The 25382-nt window shown below is 46.4% G+C and overlaps 1 protein-coding gene across 3 annotated transcripts in view; it reads left to right on the top strand.

Moving 5' to 3' along the window:
• The first annotated feature begins 1578 nt into the window (after positions 1-1578).
• The window catches only part of rreb1a (ras responsive element binding protein 1a), a 43340-nt gene continuing 19536 nt past the window's right edge, over positions 1579-25382 (top strand). Inside the window, exons 1-4 of one of the 3 annotated variants that reach the window (XM_062379131.1) lie at positions 1579-1827; positions 18942-19048; positions 24820-24927; positions 25022-25262. In XM_062379131.1, coding sequence (XP_062235115.1) covers positions 24822-24927; positions 25022-25262 — 347 coding nt within the window. In that variant the 5' untranslated portion in view covers positions 1579-1827; positions 18942-19048; positions 24820-24821. Of the gene's footprint in view, positions 1828-1966; positions 2345-18941; positions 19049-24816; positions 24928-25021; positions 25263-25382 lie in introns of those variants that run through there. The other 2 variants (XM_062379129.1, XM_062379130.1) reach the window with 2 other exon arrangements.

Raw genomic sequence — 25382 nt, 5'->3', positions numbered from 1 at the left:
CCCCCCCACTCCTCCTCCCCTCTTCATCACCAACAGGCCTAACCAGCTCGAGTCACAGAGAGAGGGAGGGAGGGAGGGAGGGAGGGAGGGAGTCTTCCTGTTCAACTGCAGCCGCCTGCAGGGGATGATGGGAGGAGGAGGAAGAGGAGGAGGGGTGTGATGAGGAGAGTTGCCTGAGAGCTCGTCTCTCCAGCAGAGGATGATGGGAGGAGGAGGAGGGGCGAGGAGGATGCATGGGGAGGAGGGGTCTGTATCTGGAGATGGAGGCCGAGCAGGAATGTGGGAGAGGAGCTGGACGAGCGAGCAGCGAGAGGAGAGAGAGAGAGAGGGAGAGGGACAGAGAGAGAGAAAGAGAGAGAGAGAGAGAGTTAGTTTAAATTGAGTCCTCATCAACACACACAGGTTCGTTCTTCCTTCTCTCACCTGTGACTGAACCTGGACCTGGACCTGGACCTGGACCGGATTCTAACCCTAACACACCGTGTTGACCCACGGTCCTCACAAAGACATCTGTGCAGACCCCCTCCCCCCCCCCCCACACATCACTGCTGGTGTCGCTCCACTTCACCCAGTGGCAGCTTCCCAGTGGATCTGTCTCCCAGTGGCTCAACAGGTGGAGGCAGCTGCTGTGCTCCAGTAGATTCTGGTTTCAAAGCCCTTTCATTAAACCTGTTGATTCAAACTGACTGGGGATCAGTTGATGTCTTCATCTGAGAGGAACAGAGTGAACTCGTTTCTTCTTCTTCACCTCCCTGCAGGAACAGTAGCACCCCCCCCCCCCCCCCCCCTCTGTAAAAAAAGGCTGACGGTTGGGATCCCTCTGCTCAAATCCCGCGAGATCTCCCTCCATCCCGCGGCTTGTTGCGGTGAAACCTCGCGAGATGTGCGTGCGCTGAAGAGTGAAGCTTCTTTTATCCTCAACTTTAACACGTCGAGCGAGTTCGATCAGGAAACGAGCGAGAGACGGAGACACGCGGGGACAGGGCCGAGGACACGCGCTCTCACGTGGGACACATGAAGGTTAAAGTTCATAAGACAAATATTCTGGACTCGAAGCTGCGTGAAAGTCGTGCTCGTGCGCAACTCACGCGTCAAGGCGCAGATCTGACGCGTGAAACGCAGAAACTCAGAGGAAGCGAGACACGAAGGAGAAATAAAGTTTGAGTTTATTTATTTATTTCATTCGAGCATCGAGTCGCTGCGACTTCAAAGTGTTCGTGTCTTCCTCCATCACGCGAGATGCGTGTGCGCGCGGCAGGCACGTCGTGTCCGTGTGCGTAAAGAGATGCTTGGTGGCCACGTCCCCCTGGAGACTGGAGACAACACGTGATGAGCTTTACTTATCAGGTTTAGAGAGGGGGGGGGGGCGGGGGACGGAGACAGGACAACATTAAAACGAGTTAAAACAGAAACCAAACAATTTCCTCCCGTCGAGCGATTTACACCAGTTTCCTTCTTTCCTACCGGAGAGAAGAGGAGAGAGAGGGGGAGGAGGGTAGAAGAGAAGCAGGAGAGGAGGAGAGGAGGAGGAGGGAGGGGAGGGGAGGGGAGGAGAGGAGGGGAGGGGGAGGAGGAGGAGAAGCCGGAGTAAAGTTTGTCCAAGTTTGCACATCCCTTCGGAAACGCCATTTTGATTCCTCTCCTCTCCGGAGTGAGTTAGCTGCCTCTCTCTCTTCTTTTTTTTCTTCATCATCCCCCTTTTATCTCCCACATCACCGCCCTTCATCACCACCTTCCTCATCATCGCCCCCTCCTCCACCCTCATCATCATCCTCCTCCTCGCCACGATGTCTCGGCGCAAACAGCCCAACCCCAACAAAGTGAAGCGTAAGTTCCTCTTCAGCTTCTCCATCGCTGCTTTCTGCGCGTGTGGCTCGCGCACGGGTTCGTCTGTGTGTGTGTGTGTGTGTGTGCGTGTGTCGTGGCTCGGTTCTGTGGGTGCGTGTTGGACTTTGGAGCGTGTCGAAGTTGGGATGTGTTCGCGTTGAGGCAGAACTCGTTCCTCTCCTCTCCGCGGCGCTTCCTAGTTCGATGCGCATCCGAGCGGTGGAATTCAGTTTCCTCCTCGTTCCGCTTCTTCGCGTCGGTTCCGACAACTTTTCCCTCTTTGCACTTTCTGAGCAACTTCTGCCCCGCGCGTGCACGTCCGGGGCAGGAGTGCGGCGGTGTGGCCCCGCGGGGAGCGCGCAGGACGGGGTCAAAGTCTGCGCTCAGCCGGAGTCGAGCATCATATCTCGGCTGCACTTTGGTCGGAGCCTCGCTGTTAGTGGCCATGTGTAAAGCTACCAGACACCAGGGCAAGCTGCCGGCCAGCAGCCCGCGGCTTCCGGCCGCCGCCTCCACAGTAAGAGCACCTGTTGATGCGCAGATGAGAGGAGTTAACCTGATGGGGGACTCAGATTCAGTCTGAAGCTTCACGTGACTCAGTTATGGTGTGTGCTTCAGGTTGTGTTATGCTGCGTGGTTCAGTATGTGTGTTTGTGTGATGTTGTGTGCTTCAGGTTGTGTGGTGCCGTTTGTGTGTTTGTATGATGGTTTTTGTCATCACTGTTTGTTCAAATGTTCTTTACATGTCTACATGTTTATTTCCCAACACTTGACTGAACAATGGAAACATCTGGTTCGAGCTGGAACTGAATAAACTTATGTGTTAAAGTTAAAAACTTAAAAAGAAGAATTGATCTAAAATCCAAATGATCTCGTTTGAGCCTCAGGAGAAAAGCTGAAATGGAACGTGATGCTCATTCCCTCAGAACCTGTCACTCTGCTCTTAAAGTTCCATTTTAATGTAAAAATAAAGACCTGAAATATTCACATCACACAACATGAAGCGTCCGAGTGTTCAGACAACTTTAGGCTTCATGTTGGTTTTATTGTGAAGGCGCAGTTTCCGCCCTCGTCCCTGTGAACAGTGGTGAGCTTCACACTGCTGCTGTGACCTTGTTCAGATCTTCACTGACTTCCATTCTTTACCGAACTGAACCGAGCCGAACCGAACTGATCCGACCGGGCCCGAGTAACTCGACGTGCACGAGTCTCCGTCGCTGTTCGGAGACTTTTCTCCAGCGTCGCGGGGACGCGCATCATCGACGTGACGCCTGTTGCATCCCCCCCCCCCCCCTTTAACTTTTTATTAGCGCCTAGCATTAGCTGTTAGCCTGTGTGTGCGTGTGCGCGTGTGTGCGATGGAAGATGATTCTTCTTCTTCTGTAGTGACGTTGATCTCAGCAGCAGGTGAATGATTGACAGCTGAACTTCTTCTTCTCTCCTGGTGACAACATGGTTGTTAGGGAGTCAGTCTCTCTCTCCCTCCTCCTCTTTCTCTCTCTCCCTCCCCACCTCCTCTTTCTCTCTCTCTATCTCCCTCTCCCCTCCTCCTCTTTCTCTCTCTCTCTCTCTCCCTCCCCTCCTCCTCTCTCGCTCGCTCTCTCTCTCTCTCTCCCTCCCTCCCTCTCCCCTCCTCCTCCCTGTCTCTCTCTCCTCCTCCTCCCTGTCTCTCTCTCCTCCTCCTCCCTGTGTTCTCTCTCCCTCTCTCTCTCTTCCCTCTCTCTCTATCTCTCTCCTCCTTGTGTTCTCTCTCTCCCTGCTGTGGAACTTCTACATCGATAATTAACTTTCTTATCTTAGAGTATTTTTGACCTTTCACACAGTTTATAGTATTTTTATTGGATATTTACAGTTTCCAGTGGAGATGATCTGCATCATTTCTTACCTTTGTGTAATATTAATATAAAGCTATGAACTTCTTTTATATTGTTTACATGTGTTTTCTGTTGAGCTTTTGTTTTGTAGTATCACTTCAGCATCCTCACTCACTTCCTGTGGTTGTTGGTCAATGAAACATTTTCAGATGAAGTTTAACAGGTTTTCCTGTCTTTAAATTCTCTCCCTCCTCCTCCTTCTCATCCTCCTTCTCCTCCTCTCCCTCCTCCTCCTCTTCCTCCTCCTTCTCATCATCCTCTCCCTCCTCGTTGAAGGAGGAGAAGGAGGAGAAGGAGGGCTGTGGATGAGCAGTTAGCATTCCATTACGAAATTCAACACTGAGGCCGAGCTGGGCCCTCGGCGACAGGCGCTGATCTCTCTCTCTCTCTCTCTCTCTCTCTCTCTCTCTCTCTCTCTCTCTCTCTCTCGTCTTCTCTCGTCTTCTCTCCCCTCCCCTCCCCTCCTCCTCCCCGTGTCTGTCTCTCTCTCATTCTCTCTCTCTCTCTCCCCCCCCTCTGCCTGCTGTCTCTCTCTCTCTTCCTGCTGAGGGGGAAACTTTAACTTGTCTCTCTCTTCACCTGTGTGTGTGTGTGTCTGTGTGTGTGCGTGTGTGTGTCTGTGTGCGTTGAGCTCAATCAATCAAAGTCAAGTTGATCATCATCTGTTGAATCCTTTCAAGTGGTGTCCAGTAAGAGACGTGATCCTTCCTCGTCTCTTACTGGACAATCAGCTGATTTGATTATTATATGATTACAGTTTTGTTTGTTGTTGTTTTGATTTGAAGACATTTGGTGACGTCACTTTGTGTTTATCACTTTTCTGTGATGTTTTATAAACAAGCTGAAAATAATAAGTGACAGCCATGAGACGTCCTCAGGTGATGAGATATGAGTTTAAAGATGAAGCTTCTGTCCGACAGGAGAGGACGTTGTGTCAAAGCTCTTCTTCTGTGGTGGACATTTTAAAATGCTGACAGACGATGATGTAGTCGATGATGTGTCACACACACACACACACACACACAGAAAGACACACTTGCGCACAAAGAGTTTCTTGTGTGGCGGGACATCCTCCATTGTGAGTTCTTTTATGTTGGAAATCACACACACACACACACACACACACACACACACAGCCTGCAGTTGCAGTCATGTAAAGACATGACGCAGCTTGACGGACAGATGCTTGAACTTGCTTCTTTGATAGAAACGTGACCCAAACATTCGACTCAGTGATTCTGTGTGTGTCTGTGTGTGTGTCTGTGTGTCTGTGTGTGTGTGTGTCTGTGTGTGTGTGATAATTGGATGTTAATATGTCTCAGAAGGAGAGGTTTTAATTAGGTGCGTCTCTTCAGTCTCTGTGGACACAAATGTCCCCAGAGACTCTCCATTAACATTAACCACTCATTCATCCGCACTGTTTACACACACACACACACACAAACACACACACACACACACACACAGTTACATATGTGATTTACATGTGTAAGCAGAATATTTTTCTGACATCTCGTGAACATGTCTGAGCTGAGCAGACGCATGTTGGTGCATCAGCTCTACAGACAGTGGACAAATCTACTACTCCTTCTCTTTCTCCTTCTCCTTCTCATTCTTCTCATTCTCCTTCTACTCCTTCTTTTTCTCCTTCTCCTGCTCCTTATCCTCATACTCCTCCTTCTTCTCCTTCTCCTTCTCATTCTTCTCATTCTCTTTCTACTTCTTCTCCTTCTCCTTCTCCTGCTCTTAATCTTTCTCCTTCTCCTTCTTCTTCTCCTGCTCTCCTTCTCTTTCTCCTTCTCCTGCTCCTTATCCTCAGACTCCTTCTCCTTCTCCTGCTCTTAATCTTTCTCCTTCTCCTTCTTCTTCTCCTGCTCTCCTTCTCTTTCTCTTTCTCCTGCTTTGACCAAGCTGTGGATGCTTTTCAAACCCAAACTGGTCTTGAACTGAGAGGCTGGAGAAGCTGAATCCCAGTGAGCCAGATGAGTGTGTGTTGATGGTGTTAAACCAGTTTGAGTCTCAGCGGGTGGAGACGCAGTGTTTCTGATGTGGGTGTGGTCAGACTGTGGATGGAGACGTGTGGGGGAGGGGAGGGAGTCAAACTGTTACACCTCTGTCTGGACCATATGGCCCCCCCCCCCCCCCCCCCCCCCCCGTCTGATGTTAAATAATACATCTGTGTTTTTGAAGCAGGGATTTATATTTGAGACCTTCTGGTATTATTTATATACATCAGCTCAGTTTTAAACGTGTTAAATTATTAAAATGAACCTTCATTGAGATTTTTAACACCAAAGATGATCTCAGTTTAAAGGATGTTTCCGATTCTCTTCTCCGTCACATGACTCCATCCGTCACATGACTCGACTTCCACAGGTGAAGACAACTGTTGTAGAAGTTGTTGTTGAGTTATCGCTGAGTCACTGTGGCTGAAGGTGTGGACGTGAGTCACAGGAGCATCAGCCGAGCTGTTACACACTAATTCACTTTATTTATTTATGATGTTGAAGTAAATTGTAACTGTAATTTTAGATCCTTAAATTTGTAAATAAATTCTCAGGGATGAAAAGTTCTATTTTCAAACAACATGTTTATTATTCACCTCTTCCTGCTGCTGTCGAACACGTTGGTGACTTTACACAAATCTTCAGGTTCACTGGAAACGGATTCAGTCTGATTTGTGTTGCAGTCGCACAATAACAAACCTGAATATGATCAATAGCCGATCTCTCACGTGCTGAGAGACACAATCTGAACGCTGCCGGGACGTGAAGAGGATGAGTGTAACGAGAGAGGTGGGATGAATAGAGCTAAAGTGGGACGGACACACACACACACACACACACACACACACTGTGAACCCACCAGGACTGCCTTGTGGTCTCATCACTTGGTTTAAATTTAGGCCAGGGGCCGTTTGGTTATATTCACACACACACACACACACACACACACACACCACTGTCTTTATATAGCAGTGGAGGCTCTATAGTTAGTGAGTAAATATGAAAGTGTCTGGAAGCGTCACATCAGCTGATCTCAACTCAACTGATGATGTTTGTTTCACTTTCAGCTGAAGCGTTTTTTAGATTTATCCATGAATCTGTTTCTCCGTTCGTCCACCTCCACTGGTTTTATCTCTTTACGACTTTTCTGTAAACGTTGAAGTTTCCAGAGACGATAATCAGAGAAAGATGAAAAACAGAGACATATTTCAGAGAGTTGCTGGTTCTCCGCTGGTCGGTCAGCTGATCAGAGGCGTCTTGATTCATCAGTGGAGTCAGTCAAACATGAGGCGTCAGGTCTTCTGTTGATTGAACGAAGTCGTGGAGCTGTTGAATATCTCTCTGGGTTAAATGTGACTGGTGAGTTTGTTACACGGCTTTCTGCTTCCTGTGTTTTTAGTGTAGGATGAGATTTTGTGTAGCAGCATCACAGAATCGTCTTGTTGACTTTGCCTGGAACGTTGTGTGCTGATAATTCTTTTGTGTATCTTCTTCTGTTGATTTTCTTCTTCTCCTTGCTTCTGAGTTGTGTTGTTTTTCCTGGAAGCTCGGAGTGAAAGACGAACATCATCTTTGAAACTTACATAATAAAAGCTTCACATTGACTTGAGAGAGAAGCCATTGTTTGTCCACTTCCTCCATCTCCTCCTCTCCTCCTGACGAGAGGCTGCTTCACTTCCTGTTAACCCTCCGTCCTCCTCCATCTCTTCCTGTCCCTCATCTCTTCTCCTCCTCTTCAGGAAGGATGGAGAGAAGCTCCGGTCCTTCACGTAAAAGATAAATCTGAGCTGTCGTTTTCAGTTTGACCTCGAGTGACGCTCGATTGTTAAACATTAATATCTGTGTTTCTGTAGAAGACGTTTTTTCAGATGTTTATAGTTTGGAGCAGAAACGACTCGTAGACATGACGAGTCAGAAAGATGGAAACTACCGACGCACACAATCATGAACCCACTCTGAGATACAACTTCTGAGCATCACTCTCCTGCTGCCTGTCACCTCTGCAGCTCCTCCCCCTCTCACACCCTCCTCCTCCTCCTCCCTCCATCCGTTGTGACATTCTTTCACAGCCGAGCTCCTCAGACTTTGGACTCACAGTAAATACGGTTTTATTTGCTGCAAACAGGCTGAAGGTGGCCCTGAGTGTGTGCTCTGAAGTGTATCAACCATCACACACACACACACACACACACACACACACACACACACACACACACAGTGATAGTTCGCTACACAAGCTGCTTATCAGCGGGACAGTCTCACCACACCCACACCCACACAGACACACACACACACTCAAATGCTCTGTTGGCATCTCATAGAACTGGTCTGTCCCACATTCGACTCCCAAACATCTCTGCTTCATTCCTCCAGTGTGCGTCCATCACTGCAGCACACACACACACACACACACACACACAACGTCAGTTTCACGTTGAGAAGCTTTGAGGAGTTTTATTAAAGCAGCAGCGACTCCCCCCCCCCCCCCCCGACTGGACTGCTGCTCTGGGGGAAGTGAAACCAGTTCGAGCTCCGATGAGAAGATCACCTGAGAAGAGGACAGAGCATCAGACTCATCGGACTCATCAGACTCATCAGACCCATCAGACTCTTCCTGATTGGCGGAAGCAGACAGTTAATCATCAGGAGGAGTTCGTCATTAACAACAGACTCCTTCATTCTGTCGCAGTAAATGTTATTTATTCAAAATCAGCACCAAAGTCTGAACACAAAACAAATTTCCCCAAATAAAAACTTTGATAAATATCTGAAAGCAAAGTTGTCGACTTCCTGTCGCAGTCAATCAGATCGACAAACTAGATCATCGGTGGAAATCTTTATAATTTCAAAAAGTAGAAGTTAACAACACAAACAAATTAAAGTTAAAAAAGTGTATTAGTGAGCAGGAGTTCCATCTGACCCTGAACAGTGGAACCTTCCTGCCCCCCCATGCAGCTGCCGGGTGGTACATCCCTCACACACACACACCCACACAGACACACACACACACTCAAAGTGCTTTAACTTGATGGAGCTCTGGAGGGAGGATTCCTGTTTCTCTATCTCTCTCTCTCTCTCTCTCTCTCTCTCTCTCCCCCTCTGTCCCGGGCTGGCTCGCCCTCCTCCTCCTCCCCCGCTCACCTCTCTTGCTGACTAAACAGTTTTGTCAGCTGGCTGCTGCTGAGGGGATGGAGGGGGGGAGAGAGAAGAGAGAGAGAGAGCGAGCATGCAAATAACAGTGCACTTCTGGTTGTTAAATACACACAGGTAGATTCAGTCTTAACCGCAATCACAACTTCAGTAAAGTGTGTGTGTCTGTGTGAGTGTGTTTCACCCTGTAGTGAGGACCCAGGTTCAGGTCAGGCTGATGGGAGAGGAATGCATCATGTCAACGTCCTGACAGAAATACAAGAACATACGTGTGTGTGTGTGTGTTGCAGGTTTCCAGGCACAGTGTTGTTTATATTTCCTCCTGTTGTCGAGTTGTGTTCAATCTACTGATGCTCTTCAGAGATTAATGTTGTCGTTCTAATCAGCCGGATTATGTTTAAATCCCAGTTGTGATGTCTTTGTGTATTTTCCTGGAACAAAGTTTCCTGTTGCAGCAGCTGTGTGTGTTGTGTAGACGTGTTGTGAAACAGTGAGTGTGTCGTTGTGGTAAAGAGTTGAAGTCGCAAACAGACCCAGCCTGAATAATCCCTGTTAATCTGACTGTTAGCAAGGCTGTAATCTGACACACACACACACACACATGCACGCAGGAATGCATACATGCAGTTTAACACACACACACACACACACACACACACACACACACACTCGGCCCCTCCCTTCTCTGAAAAGGTGTTTGTTCTGCAAACACTGGACACGCCTCGTTGCCATGGAAACCGCAGCGCCAACTTGGTGTGTGTGTGTGTGTGTGTGTGTGTGTGTGTGTGTGTGTGTGTGTGTGTGTGTGTGTGTGTGTGTGTGTGTGTGTGTGTGTGTGTGTGTGTGTGTGTGTGTGTGTGTGTGTGTGTGTGTGTGTGTGTGTGTGTGTGTGTGTGTGTGTGTGTGTGTGTGTGTGTGTGTGTGTGATAAACTTTCCTTTTTGTCTTGTGAGCGATCAGAATGATGAACAGGTGAAGGTGTGAATGATGAACTGATGGAGGTGTGAATGATGAACAGGTGAAGGTGTGAATGATGAACTGATGGAGGTGTGAATGATGAACTCTGGTTTCTCTTGATGAGAGGGTGGAGACCACATGACGCTGTTTCATTTTTAAAACCGTATCTTCAGCTCTCGTTGCATAATTAATATCATAACTGATAATATTCACCTGAAACAAAACAGAGGAGAAGAAACAGAAGGGGTTAGAAAGATGCTCTTATTTTGAAGCTGCAGCTCATAAGGTGTGTGTGTTCATCCTCTGACAAGCCGTGGACTAATTATCATTCTCACATGGACAGACACACATTTTTATTAGTGGCTGTAATTTTCTTAGTATATAACTATGTATAAAATGTATATTTTTATATAAAAAGCATCAAAAAATAAAATAAAATGTCTGTCTCTGGACTGGTTGTCTCTGGACTGGTTGTCTGTGGACTGGTTGTCTCTGGACTGGTTGTCTCTGGACTGGTTGTCTCTGGACTGGTTGTCTGTGGACTGGTTGTCTGTGGACTGGTTGTCTCTGGACTGGTTGTCTCAGGACTGGTTGTCTCTGGACTGGTTGTCTCTGGACTGGTTGTCTCAGGACTGGTTGTCTCTGGACTGGTTGTCTCTGGACTGGTTGTCTCTGGACTGGTTGTCTCTGGACTGGTTGTCTGTGGACTGGTTGTCTCTGGACTGGTTGTCTCTGGACTGGTTGTCTCTGGACTGGTTGTCTCTGCAGAGACGTGGAACTGGAGGCGGCTGTGATCTCACTCTGTTACACGGAGGTTCCTGAGCGGTGACTCCTCCAGGTCTCTGCTCCTCTGCTCCTCCTCCATCATGTTTCACCTCCTCAACAAAGTCCTTCCTCTGCACACAGAACCAGAGACTTCCATCAGGTCCTCCACTCATCAGCTGACCGTCTGAGCTGAAAGAGATTTAAAACATGTTGAACAGAGAAAACCAACGGACCTGGAGTTCTGTTGGTGTGTGTTTGGAGTGGGGGATGTGTGTGTGTGTGTGTGTGTGTGGCGGTGCTGTGTGTGTCGGGGGATGGGTGTGTTGGGCGTAGGTGTGTGTGTGTTTTTGTCAGGGAGGGTCTGTGTGTGTGCTGGGTGTGGCCTCAGGTGTGTGTTGGGGGGGCAGTTGTAGAAGGTGTGTCTACAGTATTCAGCTTTTAGTCGAAAACACAATAAACCCTGGGAAAGTGGTGGGACACACACACACACACACACACACACACACACACACACACCTACCTGCATGCACGTGTGTGTGTGTTGGCCTGGAGGCAGACACACAAAGAGCCTCTGAGTCTTTTCACTCAACTGAAACCTGGTCCTCCTCAGCACCACACCCTGCACACACACAGACACACACAGAGACACACTCCTCCTCCTCATCTCTATTCCTCCATCTCCTTGTTTTCCTCTTATTCCTCCATTTTATCTCCATCTCCCCTTCCTCCTTTTCCTGCTGTTCCTCCTCCTTTCATTCATCTGCTTCCTCCAACTCTGCCCTTCTCACCTCCTGCGCCCCCCCCTCTTTAACTTCTTCTCTCCCTCTCTTCCTCTCTTTTTCTCTCTCATCTTCCCCCCCCCTCCGTTCATCCTCTTCATCTCAAACTCTACTGTCACTTTATTTTCCATCAAACCATCATCTTCCTCTAAAGCTGTAGATTTCAAAATAAAAGCCCTTTTTAAAAAGAGGCTGAAATCAGCTCTTTTCCAGCTTATTGTTCACAAACCAACACTCCCTTCACCTCTGTGTGTGTGTGAGGGGGGGGGGGGATGTTAGGTTGGAACAGAGGAACACTCAGTCTCTGTAGAACACCCCCCCCATCCCCCTAGCCCACCTCTGCATCCTGCTTCCTCTCCAGACAGGAAGTGAGGGACACGGCCGTGTTGTTTCAGCACCGATAAAACGTCCTGGGACGGTGCTGAAGAGTCGCAGTGTGTCAAAGTGAAAACACACACACACAGTAACACACAGTCACACACAGTCACACACAGTCACACATTAACGTCTTATCTCGAGCAGCCCTTTGCTCTCACCGGGTTAAAGATGCTATAAAACACAACATGGCTGAAGTTTTAACAGTCGATGTGTGTGTGTGTGGGGGGGGGGGGAGAAAGAGAGAAAAGAGAGAGAGAGAGAGAGAGAGAGAGCCGCACGCCCCCTCCCTTCACAATAAAGGTCGTCTTTGTGTCAGAAGAATTCAGATGTAATTAGATGATTCAGTTCAGCTGAGGCCTCTGAGATGCTGCTCCACTCGTCTCTCCTCATCCCTCCTTCCTTTTTACTTTCACCAGCACGTCCTCCTCTCATCTGTCCCCCTCACATCTTTTCATCCTTTCATTTATCTCTCTCCTTACCCTCTTCCTGTCTCATCCCTCACTTCCGCCTTTATAACTTTTTTCTCTACCTTCCTCATCTTCCTGTCTTTCCACCTCTTTCTTTCTTTTTTTACATCTTAGTGCATCTATAACTCTTCCTGTTTTTCCTCCTCCTTTACTGATACTCCATCCCTCCATTCCTCATATTCCTTTCCTCCAACGTCTTTCTTGTTCATCTGTTAACCTCTTTCATCTCCACTCTCCTCCTTTTCCTCCCTCATTCCTGCTCATTCCTCACTTCCATCTCTTTCTAACTCTTTTCCCTGTCTTTTTTCCTCCTTATTTTCTCTCTCACTCTCTTCTTCCACAACTTCACTCTGTTTCTTTCTCCTCCTCCTCCTCCTCCTCCTCCTCCTCCTGTGTCTCACCCACAGTCTCTGATAGAGGCTAAAGTACAAGGCCAGACATTCAGCCAATCAGAGCCCTCGCTGACAGCAACCCTCCCATTGTGTGTGTGTGTGTGTGTGTGTGTGTGTGTGTGTGTGTGTGTGTGTGTGTGTGTGTGTGTGTGTGTGTGTGTGTGTGTGTGTGTGTGTGTGTGTGTGTGTGTGTGTGTGTGTGTGTGTGTGTGTGTGTGTGTGTGTGTGTGTGTGTGTGTGTGTGTGTGTGTGTGTGGAAACTTTTTCCAGTTTATCTCCTCCTCTTGTCTTCTATCTCCTCTATCCTCCTTTCCCTCCCTCTATTTCCTCTCCTTGTCTCTTTACCTCCCAGTCTCTCCTTTCTTGCCTCCATCCAATCTCCTTTTCTATTCTTCTTCATTGCTCCTCCTCTCGTCTCCTTTCCTCCCTCCTATCTTCCTCTCTTGTTTCCTACCATCTCCTTCCATTTTTATCTTCCTCTCTTGTTTCCTTCCTCCTTTACCTCCTTTACCTCCCCCGGCTCCCTGGTTTAATATCTCTGTTGATCGAGGACTTGTCCAGCTCTAGAGGAAACCATTGATTATTGATCATTTAAGATCTTCAGTAAGTTGCAGCCTTGTCCTCCTCTTCCTCTTCCTCTCCCTCCTCCTCCTCCTCTTGCTGCTGAAGTTAAACAACAATAGAATCAGGGTGTGTCTCCTCTTGTTCCTCCTCTTTTCTTTTTTCTCCATCCCTCTGTGAGAACTCTTTCACCACCTGAAAAGGAGGACGTGTGTGTCTGTGTGTGTGTGAGTGTGTTGAATTAGTCCCGAGCTCAAACCGGCTTTGGCGTGTGTGAGCATGCAATGAGGCCTCCAGGCAACACACTGCACAACACTAACACACATCAAAGTGTTTATTGCGTAAAACCAATGATGTGATGTGTACGTGTGTGTGTGTGTGTGTGTGTTATTTTATTTGATAAATTGGATAATTAATCAGGAAAAAAATATAGTAGAATGGAAGTTAAGGTGATGTATGTTACACACATGTATTCATGTCACCTCCTTATCTTCATGAATTTCTAATTCCTCAGACCTGACACACACACACACACACACACACACACACACACACACACACAGCAGTTGGAGTCAGTTGGTGTTGAGCTGAAGCATCTCTACAGAACACACACTCTCTGATAGACAGACTGAAGAGAGAAGGATAACAGCAGACGACTCAGTGTTATGGATGTGGCCAGCTGTGTGTGTGTGTGTGTGTGTGTGTGTGTCTGTTCTGTGACACACACAAGTAACTGTCAGCCTGCAAATATGTGGTCTCTCTTACCCACACACATTTACACACACGTCCAGTTGTGTTAGCAGATATACAGGCTGTGTGTGTGTGTGCACCAGCTGCTGTGTGTGTGTGTGTGTGTGAATTTATTCTGGATGAATGTGTGGCTTTGTTGAGCACAGAGACAACTGCTGGAGGAGGATGGAGGGAGGAGGAGAGTTGGACTCCTGCAGATGAAGTGATGGAGGCATGAGGAGAAACTGACACTGAGCTAATGTTTGTGACAATTACATCATTTATTAAAAGTGTGTCCCACACGCCCTGAGGAGAAAGAACCGAATCTGCCGCATATGAGCTGATATGATTTCATATCCCATCATGCATCTCACCACTCGGTGTGGCGTTGTGACGTAGACCAATCAGGATGGTGACTGGAGTCTTTAATTATCATGAAAGAAAATCAAGATGATTTGGCTTCTGTCGTTGTCACACATCAGCATGAACAGATTCTTTAGGTGTGAGGGTGTTTGGAACTTTGTGTGGGTCAAGGTGTTTGTGTGTGCGTGTGTGTGTGGGGGGGGTTGGTGAAGGTGTGACCTTTGGCTAAACTTCAGTTTAAGAAAATGTTTGTTTCAGAAAGAAAATGTTCAGAAATCAATAATTTTCAATCTCAGACAGGACTTGATGATTATAGTGTGTCTGTGTGTGTGTGTGTGTGTCTGTGTGTGTGTGTGTGTGTGTGTGTGAGATATCCAGTTTAACAGTGAAGGCCCTCAAAACTACAGCAGCAGCACAAGTGTTTGGCAGGTTAACACGGTCCGACTCACAAGGAAATAAATCTTTAATAAGACACACACACACACACACTCACACAGACAAACACACACACACACAAGTCCAGGTTAGCATCTGTTAGCATGGCGTGAATGAATAGAGGTCTAACAGAGGAGAGAGCAGAGGTCGTTGGCTGTCGCTGACACCTGTTTGTTTGTGTGTGTGTGTGTGTGTGTGTGTGTGTAACAGCTGCTCAGCATGTTGACAGGGGACCCCCCCCCCCCCCCCACCATACACCTCTCGTTCACATTTTGACTCCCCCCCCACCATCATTACAGAAGAGAGCTGGAAGGAGATGACACACACATGCTTCTCATCAGAATCTGCTGATGTGATGTTTTCCGTCTCTTCGTGGTTGTCGTCGTTTCCCATGTTCAGATGAGGAATCAGCTCCTGTTGAAATTTAGGAAGTAAAACTGCTGAGTCATGGTGGACGGCCTCACTGTAAGACAGCTCGGAGCTGAACGAGTCTCAAAGCATCAACCGCACACACTGGAACTGTGAGCGTGCAGTTTCTCACACAGACGTCAGCTCCTCTTTGAAACTAAAGGATCTTTATATTTGACCTAATCAACATATTTGTTTCAAACTTTAAATGTGTTGGTTTTAAAGATGTCCAGCAGCCTGAACCACCTGAAGGCATCGTGATACATTCAGGGTCTCAGGAAACATGAAGACTTTCAGACTTGCTCAGTGTTAAGATGTGAGGAACATTTGTCACTCGACACATGATGAGACTTGAGCAGAGTTAACCAGTAACTACATGTACTGACTCATCTGTGTTGGTTTGAACTGGTGATAAGGATGCTCAGGCTGGGAGAGACGGAGCGAGCGAGCAGTAAAAGAACAAGAGAGAGGGAGGTGGGGGAGGAGGTGTTGATGTCCTTGAGGCAGGAGTCGGGCAGTTTGCCAGGGCCACAGTCCTGGCAGCCAATCAGCTTTGAGGTTACACAGAGGGTGGCTTACAGCCGGCCAATCGGGGCAGAGTTTAGTGCAGGCGGAGGAACCAAGCGGCTCATCTGGTCCAACGAGATTCTCTCTCTAACAAGATGTTCACTTCTTTCTTTTCTCTCACTTCCTTTTTTCACCCTCACCACTCTCTCTCTCTCTCTCTCTCTCTCGCTCTCTCTCTGTGTCATTCTCTCTCTCTCCCCCTCAGTCTCGCACAACCTGTTCCATCCCTCCATCGTGTATCAGTGTTGTTTTTGAAACAGTGTGTGTGCTGTGTGTGCTGTGTGTGCTGTGTGTGCTGTGTGTGTTGTGTTTGTGTATTAACTCTTACATGTCTCACATCTTGATTAGGGATGTCAGTTGTGTTTATGTTAATTCACTCATTTCTTTCCTGGTGCGTCTGAGTCACTCAAACTGAAGAAGAGATCAAGCAGCTACAGGCCTCACAATGTTTGTGTGTCTCTTGTTGTTTGTGTGTCTCTTGTTGTTTTGCATCTTCTTTGTTCTGGATGTGGTCGTTTTGCATCTGTGGCCCCAGGTCAGACTCAAACTAAACTCAATTAAACTCACTTTGGATTGAAAACTGTTCAAACTCTAATTGTAGAGTCGCTCACTGTGTGTCATCACTCGGACCCTCGTGTGTTATCATTATAATTGAATCCACATTAGATTAGTTTGTTTTTGAGCTGTTTCAGAATGAGAACATTTCACAGCTGTTTCCTAATATCAGGTGATTCACACTCCTCCTCTTTCTTCCTCTCCTCCTCCAGGCGTCTCCTCTGCTCCTTTCTCCTCTTTTCATTCTTTCTTGTCTTCTTCATCTCCACACTTCTCCTCTACCCCAGCCTCTACACCTCCTCCTTGCTCCTCCTCATGTTTCCCCGGCTTGCACTATCTTTCTCCTCCTCCTCTGACACCTGGAGTCGTTCCCCCTCTCCGGCGTCCTCCTCTCCCCTCTCGTCCATCCTCCTCTCCTCCTCCGGGCCCTCTGCACTTGTCCATGCCTGTCAACCAAAAGCAGAGCAGCATTCCTCAACACACACATTCCTGATCCGGCTCGGCGAGTTATTTTTACCGTCAGAGTGTGTTACAGGCCGCTCGGTGCTGCAGGAAGCATCTCCATCCGCAAACCTCTCTCAGGTTCACTTGGTCCCAGTTAACCCAGTTACACTGCAACAGACACTAACCAGCGAGCAGCGTCCCCACGGTTAATGTTTCATGGCTCTAACGTGTTTGTAGTAAAGAGGGAAACTGAACCCAGGTCAGCCCAGTGGAGGACAACAGAAGCTGCAGAACTCCCAGGGTTCAGTCTCTGCTCCTGTCAACACGTCTCACTATGAAGTAAACTACATCCTCACAAGTAACGATTCATATCAACATTATTTATCTTTTATTTTAGAGGAAACATCCAAGGTAGGATGCTAATGCTAATCTGTAAAACCAACATATGCTAAATGCTTAACATTAGCTGATAGTTTATTTCTGTTAAAAGTAATATCACCTTCCGCTTTGTTTGAAATTAAGAAGCAGATTTTTCACATGTTAGCAGACGATCAGTTTGATTCAAACTGAATCGTAACTCAGTTTATTTGTTGATGTCAAATCAAAGTGATGAGTTGAGGTTCAGCGTTAGTCAACACCATGAGGTCAAAGGCCTCGGAGATGAGCTTCACCTTCTCAAACTTCAGTTCAACGTTCAGTCTCATTTTATTAAACTGTTTCTCTGGCCTGGAGTTTTCAAAGCGTTTAGCGTCACAGAGCTACGAGCTCAGCGTCCGGCTGCATGAGAGTCAGCGGGGCTAGCTCATTAGCTGGTGGATTAGGGGGGGCTTTGTGTCGGAGCAGGAACATGGTGATAAACCCTGGTGCATGTTGGAGCTGCCACTCGTCCATGTGTCATGTTGCACCTCCGACAATACTCGTCATCACGCAGCAGCCATGTTGCAATCCAAGAGCAGCTGACTTCTAATCAAGCTTCCAGGTTGTGAATGAGCCTGGAGCTAACAGCTAACTGATAATCATTCTCCTCTCGTCTCCCTCCATCTTCAGCCGCCTCCTAATTAGTCTTACCAACCCTGTAAGCTTTTAATCTTTCTCTTTTCCTCCTCATCCAACCATCTATAAATACATCTGCTCTGCAGCCTGTTGCATCCTCACATCCTCCTCCATCTTCTGCTCTCCTCCTCCTCACTTGTCCTGTCCATCAGTAGCAGCTTATCGTCTTCATCCTGCATCAGGACGCCATCTTTAGCTCAGTTAAGCCTCCCTGAGCATCATCTTGAGGTTTTAAACCACATGACACACAACACGTTAACTGCTCCCGCCTCCGAAGGAGCTGCTTCGTTTTGTCCCAGCACAAACTTTAATATGAACTGTTTTAAACAAGCGCCTCCATCACAGGTCACTCTTTGATTATAACTCAGAACTCTCCCTTTGTTAAATCTGATTCCACCGTTCAGAACTCAGACTCACTTCTTAAATCTTCACACTTACATACATAAATACATATTTACATATTTTTACCTGTGGAAGCTTGATCACACTTTACGGTTCAACACCGAAAACAACAAATCGTGTGTGTGTGTGTGTGTGTGTGTGTGTGTGTGTGTGTGTGTGTGTGTGTGTGTGTGTGTGTGTGTGTGTGTGTGTGTGTGTGTGTGTGTGTGTGTGTGTGTGTGTGTGTGTGTGTGTGTGTGTGTGTGTGTGTGTGTGTGTGTGTGTGTGTGTGTGTGTGTGTGTGTGTGTGTGAAGTCTCTCCTCTTGTGTCTGGACACCGACCGATGTAGCGACTGTCCAATAGAAGATACGATCATAAATCAATATCTGTGTTTGTTTGCTGGTATGAAAATGTGATTTCACAGAATAAACAATGCAGAAAAGATGTTTATATTTTATGTAATTCATTTCCTTAATTCAATATATTTTGCACAGGCCATAAAACATCATGTAGAAATGAACAGGCTGATAGTTTTGTGTAATATATGTTTTGGGTTATTTTCATTTTAAAAAGTGGCGTCCTGTCATGTGTGTGCACATTATTCAACTTTTTACAGTTTTGCACAACTGAAAACTTCTTTGTACAACTTATAAAATTTAGATGATGAGAAGTTAGAGTTTTACTTGTGATCGTCTGAAGTTGATTGTGCGTCTGTCTTCCAACACTACAGATTGTGAGTCACTGTGTGTGTTAATCTGATCGTCTGTGGCGTCCTGTAGTGCAGGGTATTGTGTGTTAAACTGTGTGTTTTGTGTGTCACTGACTGTGTCTTTGTGCTCTCCCCCTGCAGTGTGAGCAGTGGTTGCAGACACACACACAACAAACCCCGCCCCCTCCCGCACTGCCCCGCCCCAAGACTTGAGCGAACGAAAGAACGTTGCTTTACGAAAAGGACGGGTAAATATGCTCCTCCCTCCCTCCCTTCATCCCTTCATCCCTCCATTCCTCCATCCATCCATCTATCCATCCATCCATCCATTAACCTGCCGGCTGTCGAACATAAGCAACGCAACCATCGCTCTGCCTGCCGCACTTCTTTATATCTATCTTTTTATTCTTCTACTTTCCTCAGTTCTTCTCCTCCTCATCTCCTCTCCTCTTCCTCTCCTTGTGATGCACCATTATCCTCGTTTAGCAGCATCCCTCCATCACTGTCCCCTGGACCCATTTTTAATGTAGAGTCCCCCCCCCCCCCTCACTCTTCCGTTCACCTCTTCTGTTTCGGATCAGAATCGGAGGCACCTGCTGCTCTGTCATGTGATCACCTGCCGCTCTGTCATGTGATCACCTGCTGCTTCTGGCTGCGCCGCTCTGTCATGTGATCAGCTGTTAGCTTCTGTGGACGCAGCTTTTAAAACATATCCGTTAGTTTCACCTTCTTTTTCTTCTCTGGATTTTGTTCCCAGAGTTTGTGAAACAGTTTTCCATTTTCTTAAAGTTCATTCACGTGTTCAGAGGCTCTAGAGCAGAGACCTGTCGCTCTGTGACGTGATCAACTCAGAAGAATCTTTAATGGACTTTGGTTCGAACAAACATCACATGATTATCAGACTATTTACACAAAGAGTCTGATAGAAATACAAGTAAATAAAGATTTCAACCACAAGCAGCAAAATACATAAAGTAAGTTTCTTTGATCGTTTAGTTATTAAATAGAAAGATTGCAAGTGGAGGAGGCAAGTAAATCTTTAGGATCTGAAATTAAAATGTGTATTAAGTAAATTTATTTTTTAAATAGTACATCAAACTCTCCCTAATTTCTTTACTGTGAAAATACAAATTGAATAAAGTAGAAAAAAATGAATAAAATGTGTTAGTTTCGTACAAAATGTAGCTTCATATGTGTTTTATTATTATATTAAGCTGCAGCCTGATGTAAAGTGTATAGAAACAAATACATTAAATAAGAACACAAACAGATTCATATCAAATAAGTTTTCTTGTTCATTTCACAAACAAAGATAAAGATGAGACGCACACACAGAGTGAGTGTGTGTTAGAGAGAAGTGGAATCTGCATCCTGATTGGCTGGGAGCTGGCAGACATTTTCCACAGTCAGCCTGATCACTGGTTGGCTGAGACGCTCCCCTCCCCCCTCAGCCTCCCCCTCTGGTATGTGGTACAGTAGAGCTGACACGCCGGCGATGCTATCTCAACACTTTATCACGTCGGGTCTAAACTCCACTGCTGCGCACCGCAAACACTCACACCGGTCAATCTGTAACCACGCTGGGGGGGGGGGGGGGGGGGGCTGAAAGACAAGATGAGGCAAGAAAAGAAAGAGGGGGGGGAGGAGAGAAAGACTAGAGGGAGGAGAGAAGAGGAGGAGGAGGAGGAGGAGGAGGAGGAGGGAGAGTCAGTTTATCCAGTAACCATCTGAACCAGTGTCACTGAAGGGGGGGGGGACACGCCCGTCCCGACAGGAACAAAATAAGATTTGCATCATTTTCATGAACACATTTAATTCCAGGAAGTGAAGAGATGGAAACAAGTTGCATTAGTTTTTACCTACAAAAATAAAAATAAAGAAGAATAGAAACTGCAAAGTTCATTTTCATCTGAACCGGATCAAACCGGTGAGACGACCTCATCTGTTGAAAACCTGCTCTTATGAACATTGACTATCTCCACGGAAACTCCCATTAATCTTATTAAAAAAACTTTTAAAATTGTAAAAAAAATAAGTTTGAACACTTAGTGAAAGAGTAAAAGTCTGAGTTGGCCCCTGAAGTTGTTCTTTGATTCTGGTTCCTCTCAGAGGAGCAGCAGTGGAGGATGGGTAATGGCAGCTGAGTGTTAGACCTCGCTGGTTTGGGAGGAAGGGGGGAGCATCAGGGAGGTCAGAGAGAGAGAGAGAGAGAGAACGTCCATCAGTCTCTCTCGCTCGGAGCCGGCTCACACACAGCACAGCGCTCGCTGGTGAGTGTGAGCTTCCTGTTGTGGTGGAGACGCTCAGAAAGAGAGAGAGTTTCAGTTTCTGCAGCATCACTTCATTCCTGTCATCTACCTGGAGTTGATCCTCAGCACTTTGAACCAGATCCGTTACACTTTGTGTGTGATCACAAAGTGTGTGATCACAAAGTGTGTGTGCTGGAGGATCAGCTGCAGCGTCGCTCGGGGGTCACGTGGTCAAACGGGAGGTGGCGTCTTTAGAGCCGACCTGAGTTTATTACTGTCACTGAGGCTTTAGGGTCGTGACACGTTGTAAAGGATCAAACCCCCGAGCTGTGGTTTGTGACGCGGGGGGGGGCAGCTCCAGCAGTTTGATCTGATTTGTGGTTTGAGGTGAGAATCTCTATTAAACCATGAAACCACCTGAAGAGTTTGATTCCCTCACTGCAGGTGTTTAAAGGCTCTTCATCACAGAGGAGGGTTCAGGATGAAGAGCAGCAGCTCATTAGCTTCAGCTGCTTCCATCACTTCTATTCCAACTAGCTCAAGATGCTAGCAGCATGTGACCCTGTTTATCATTGGCACGAACTTATTTATATTAATGTCACTTGAGCATTAACAGCTTAACTTTTTCAATAACTATAACTTCCTGTGCTAGAGAAAGAGGGAGGAGCCAGTCGATGATTCCTCAGGACGAATTTACTTTCTACAGCGGGTGTGACTGTCAGTTAGCATGTTAGCATGTTAGCCTGCTATCAAGCTGCTAGCGCCACATGTGTGTTACATGGCTCACTCTCCAGTTCGACAGGACAACACAACTACAACACTTTCAATTTATTAAGCAAATGAACATTCAACTCTCAAGTTTCATCTGATCAACAGTGTCACCCAGGAGCTAACTAGACTAGCATCTACTAGCTAATGAGTTTCACGTTTCATTTTTAACCTAAGTCATTAAGAGAGTTTTTAATGAGCAGATTACCAAGATGAAGAACTCCATACGACTCCCTGGTTATGCTAAGCTAACACAAGCTAACTGACAGCAGATCAGTTCTGAAGCTTCAATGGTTGCACTGGAAGTTCTTGGTGGTTTTTATTGAAGTGGATCAGCCGCCTGCTGGGACTCAGCTGTTCTGTCGGGGGAGCGGACTCGGAGGATTTATGGTTTTCAGACGACAGGAAGTGTTTCAGCTCCTGAACGATGGTGGATCTGACTGATGAGGAAGATATGAGTCTTCTTCAGTTTTAACTTCACTGCACATGGACGACAGTGATGATGAAACTTAGAGAAGAGATGGAGAAGAGAGGTGTCAGGGACAGATAAAGAACACAAACATTAACACACAGACACACACACATGCATTAACTCCTTTGCTCCCACACAGTGACCTTTGTGTGTGTGTGTGTGCGTGTGTGTGTCAAGAGGGAGTGTCTAAGCCTGTGTCAGAATGATGACTGGGAACAGATGTAGTAACATCAGCTATCACACACACACACACACACACACACACACACACACACACACACACACACACACACACACACACACACAGTACGCTGAGTCCCACAATCCCGTTTCCTATATATCACCTTTGCTAATGCTGACATTTATTTTCTCTCTACTAATTCCATCTATTCTATTCTAATCTATTTCTATTTCTCCACTGCCATAGAGGTCAGTGCAGCGGGCGTGTGTCTAGCGCCACCAGCAGGTGGACTTGGCTCTGAGTGCAGGGACGGGGACAACAGGACGTGTCCAAGTGTTTTAATGACAGGGAGCTGAAACCATTAGTTCTTCAATCAAACTTTATTTATATTCAATTAATCACGATGCAAACAGCTGCTGCTGCGTCAGCTGAGCATTCAGGTGTCATTAGAGACAATCTACAAGATAAAGACTGTATGGATCCTCGAGGTGAAGTCATGTGACACGAGAGGAGGCAGAGGATCCTCTTATCCTCCATCCTTCTTCCTCTAACAAACCTAATCTCTCCTTCTCTCCATCCCTCCTCTCTCCTCCTCCTCCTCCTCCTCCTCTCTCCTCTTGCAGCCATCTGTTGCCGCTCGTTTCTGCAGGCTGTAAAAAGTGCTGCCTGAGCGCTCTGTCAGCCAATCACAACACTGTGTGTGTGTGTCTGTGCACGCGCACGTGTGTGTGTGTGTGTGTGTGTGTGAGAACTGACGGCCAACGATGCTAGTATAAAAACAATCCAGGGATAAGTTGTGTGTTTGTGTGCACGAGTGCGTGCATGTGCTTCGATGCACCTGCCACGACCATGTTACAGTTTGTCATATAAGAGCAGTGATAGGTCAGTGGAAACACAACACACACACACACACACACACACACAGACACACACACGGCCAGTTGTCACCAGTCACTCGCAGAGCTCCACTCGTCTTCTTACTGTTCTCTTTCCTATTTTACTTATACGACATTTTAAAATATAAAGTTCAATCATATTTAAAGATAATTAAAAGTTCAAAATCTGATTTGAAATATGTAAACAAATTAATTTAGATTACATTAAATATTTAAACTGAAAATCTTAAAAGTTAAAAAAGTAAAATAACACAAAATTCTTTAAATACAATTTTAAACAATTATAAATTTAAATATCAAGATAAATTTAGAAATAATCAAGAATTGAAAATGAATAAAACAAAATTAGGAACATATTTATAAAGTTTGAATCATTATTAAACAGAATAAATTTAGTGTAATTCAGCCAAATGTAGCTCATAATTCACAGGGTTCACAAGGTGAGATGATAAGTTTAGATTAAAAAAGTAAATAAAGCTCTATGATTCGGCCACAGTTGAATAATTCAGTTTATTACAGTTAATTTGTTTGTTTGTGATATTTCAGTTTTTTATATTCTCACTTCTCGACTCAGTTTCAGGCAGTTTGAGTTTCTCTATTCCTCCGGTTGGTTTGTTTCACCAAACTTCACTGAACTTTTTATCATTTTAAGTTTCTTCTCTCCGTTCACTGCTTCTCTCTCCTCCTTCTCTTCTGGTTTTCCTTTGAACGAGGAATTTCTAACACCCCCCACCCCCACACACCGGGCCACCCCCCCACACAGAGACACACACACAGACACACACAGCTTCGCTCTGAGCTGGAGGAGGAAGTGGTCGGTTCTGGAGAGCGTCTTCCTGTGGGGGCTGCCAAACAGGAAACAGCAATTAGCTTCTCTTCTTGTGCTTTGAGAAAATCCCTCTTTTCTTCTCTGTCCTCCATCTTCTCCTCCATCGTCTCCCCCATCTTTCTCCTCCATCCTTCTCCTCCATGTCTCTCTCTCCCGGCCTGCTGGAGTTAGTGTGAGGCTTGTAAACGGCTCCGTCCCCTCTGGTCCAGTCGGCTCGGAGCCAATCTGCTCTTACAGCTCAAAGGTCACGGCTGCCGTCCTCTGCTGCCTCGCTCCTGATCTTCATCTGCCAGAATGAATCGATGATGAGGAGCAGCTCTCAGTGATGAAGTCGTGTGAACATTGAAGAGGCAGTGAAGTTTTACGATAAGAGGATTTATTTGTTAACAGCAACAACCGCTCACTTTTTAACTTCACTTAAGAAGAATCCTCATCAGTCATTAACAGAACTCCTTTTTATTGATAAAGTCAATCGCTGTACTTTCAAATATAGAATTCAAATCTACCTGAACGATAACATCTCCGTGGACTGACACCTCACTTCAGGCTGATACATGTTAGTTTGATGAACGCCTCTCTGCTGCTCACATGTTAAATCTGTGAGCATTTCCCATATTTCAGCAGTGATGGAAACCTCCAGAGAGGAGCTGCAAGAAGGGGGAGGAGTCAAAACGGAGATAATTGAAGAGGAGGCGGAGCAAACAGAGGAGAAAACGCACAATAACCTCAAAGGTTCGTACAAAACACATTTTAACCCAAGAACCAAAAATAAATATACAAGTTAAAAGACATTATCAAAAGTCTCAATATATTAAATCTCCTTCAGGAGCGATCAACGGAATGAAGGAGGCGACAGAGAGCGGAGGAGAGAAGCTACAGAACGGAGACCGAGGAGCAGGAGGAGCAGGAGAAGCCATGGCAACGGAAGGAGGCGACCTGTCCTCCATCAACGCCATGATGTCAACAGTGATGATGGCGGCAGAGAGCATCAACGGAGGAGGAGAAGGAGAAGGAGATGGAGAGAGTGGAGTCACCTCCGCCAACTCATCGGCCGGCCCCTCGCCAAGGTGACCCCCCCCACCATCTAATAACCTTCTATCAGTTTCTATTATATTTCTTTGTATTTAATACAACCTCGCTCAATTTCCACAATGTCCATGTCAAATGTACGCAATTTGCATAATTAT

This window comes from Platichthys flesus, chromosome 21, assembly GCF_949316205.1.
Source record: "Platichthys flesus chromosome 21, fPlaFle2.1, whole genome shotgun sequence".
NCBI classification, from domain to species: domain Eukaryota; kingdom Metazoa; phylum Chordata; class Actinopteri; order Pleuronectiformes; family Pleuronectidae; genus Platichthys; species Platichthys flesus.
This window is presented reverse-complemented; position numbering and strand designations above follow the sequence as displayed.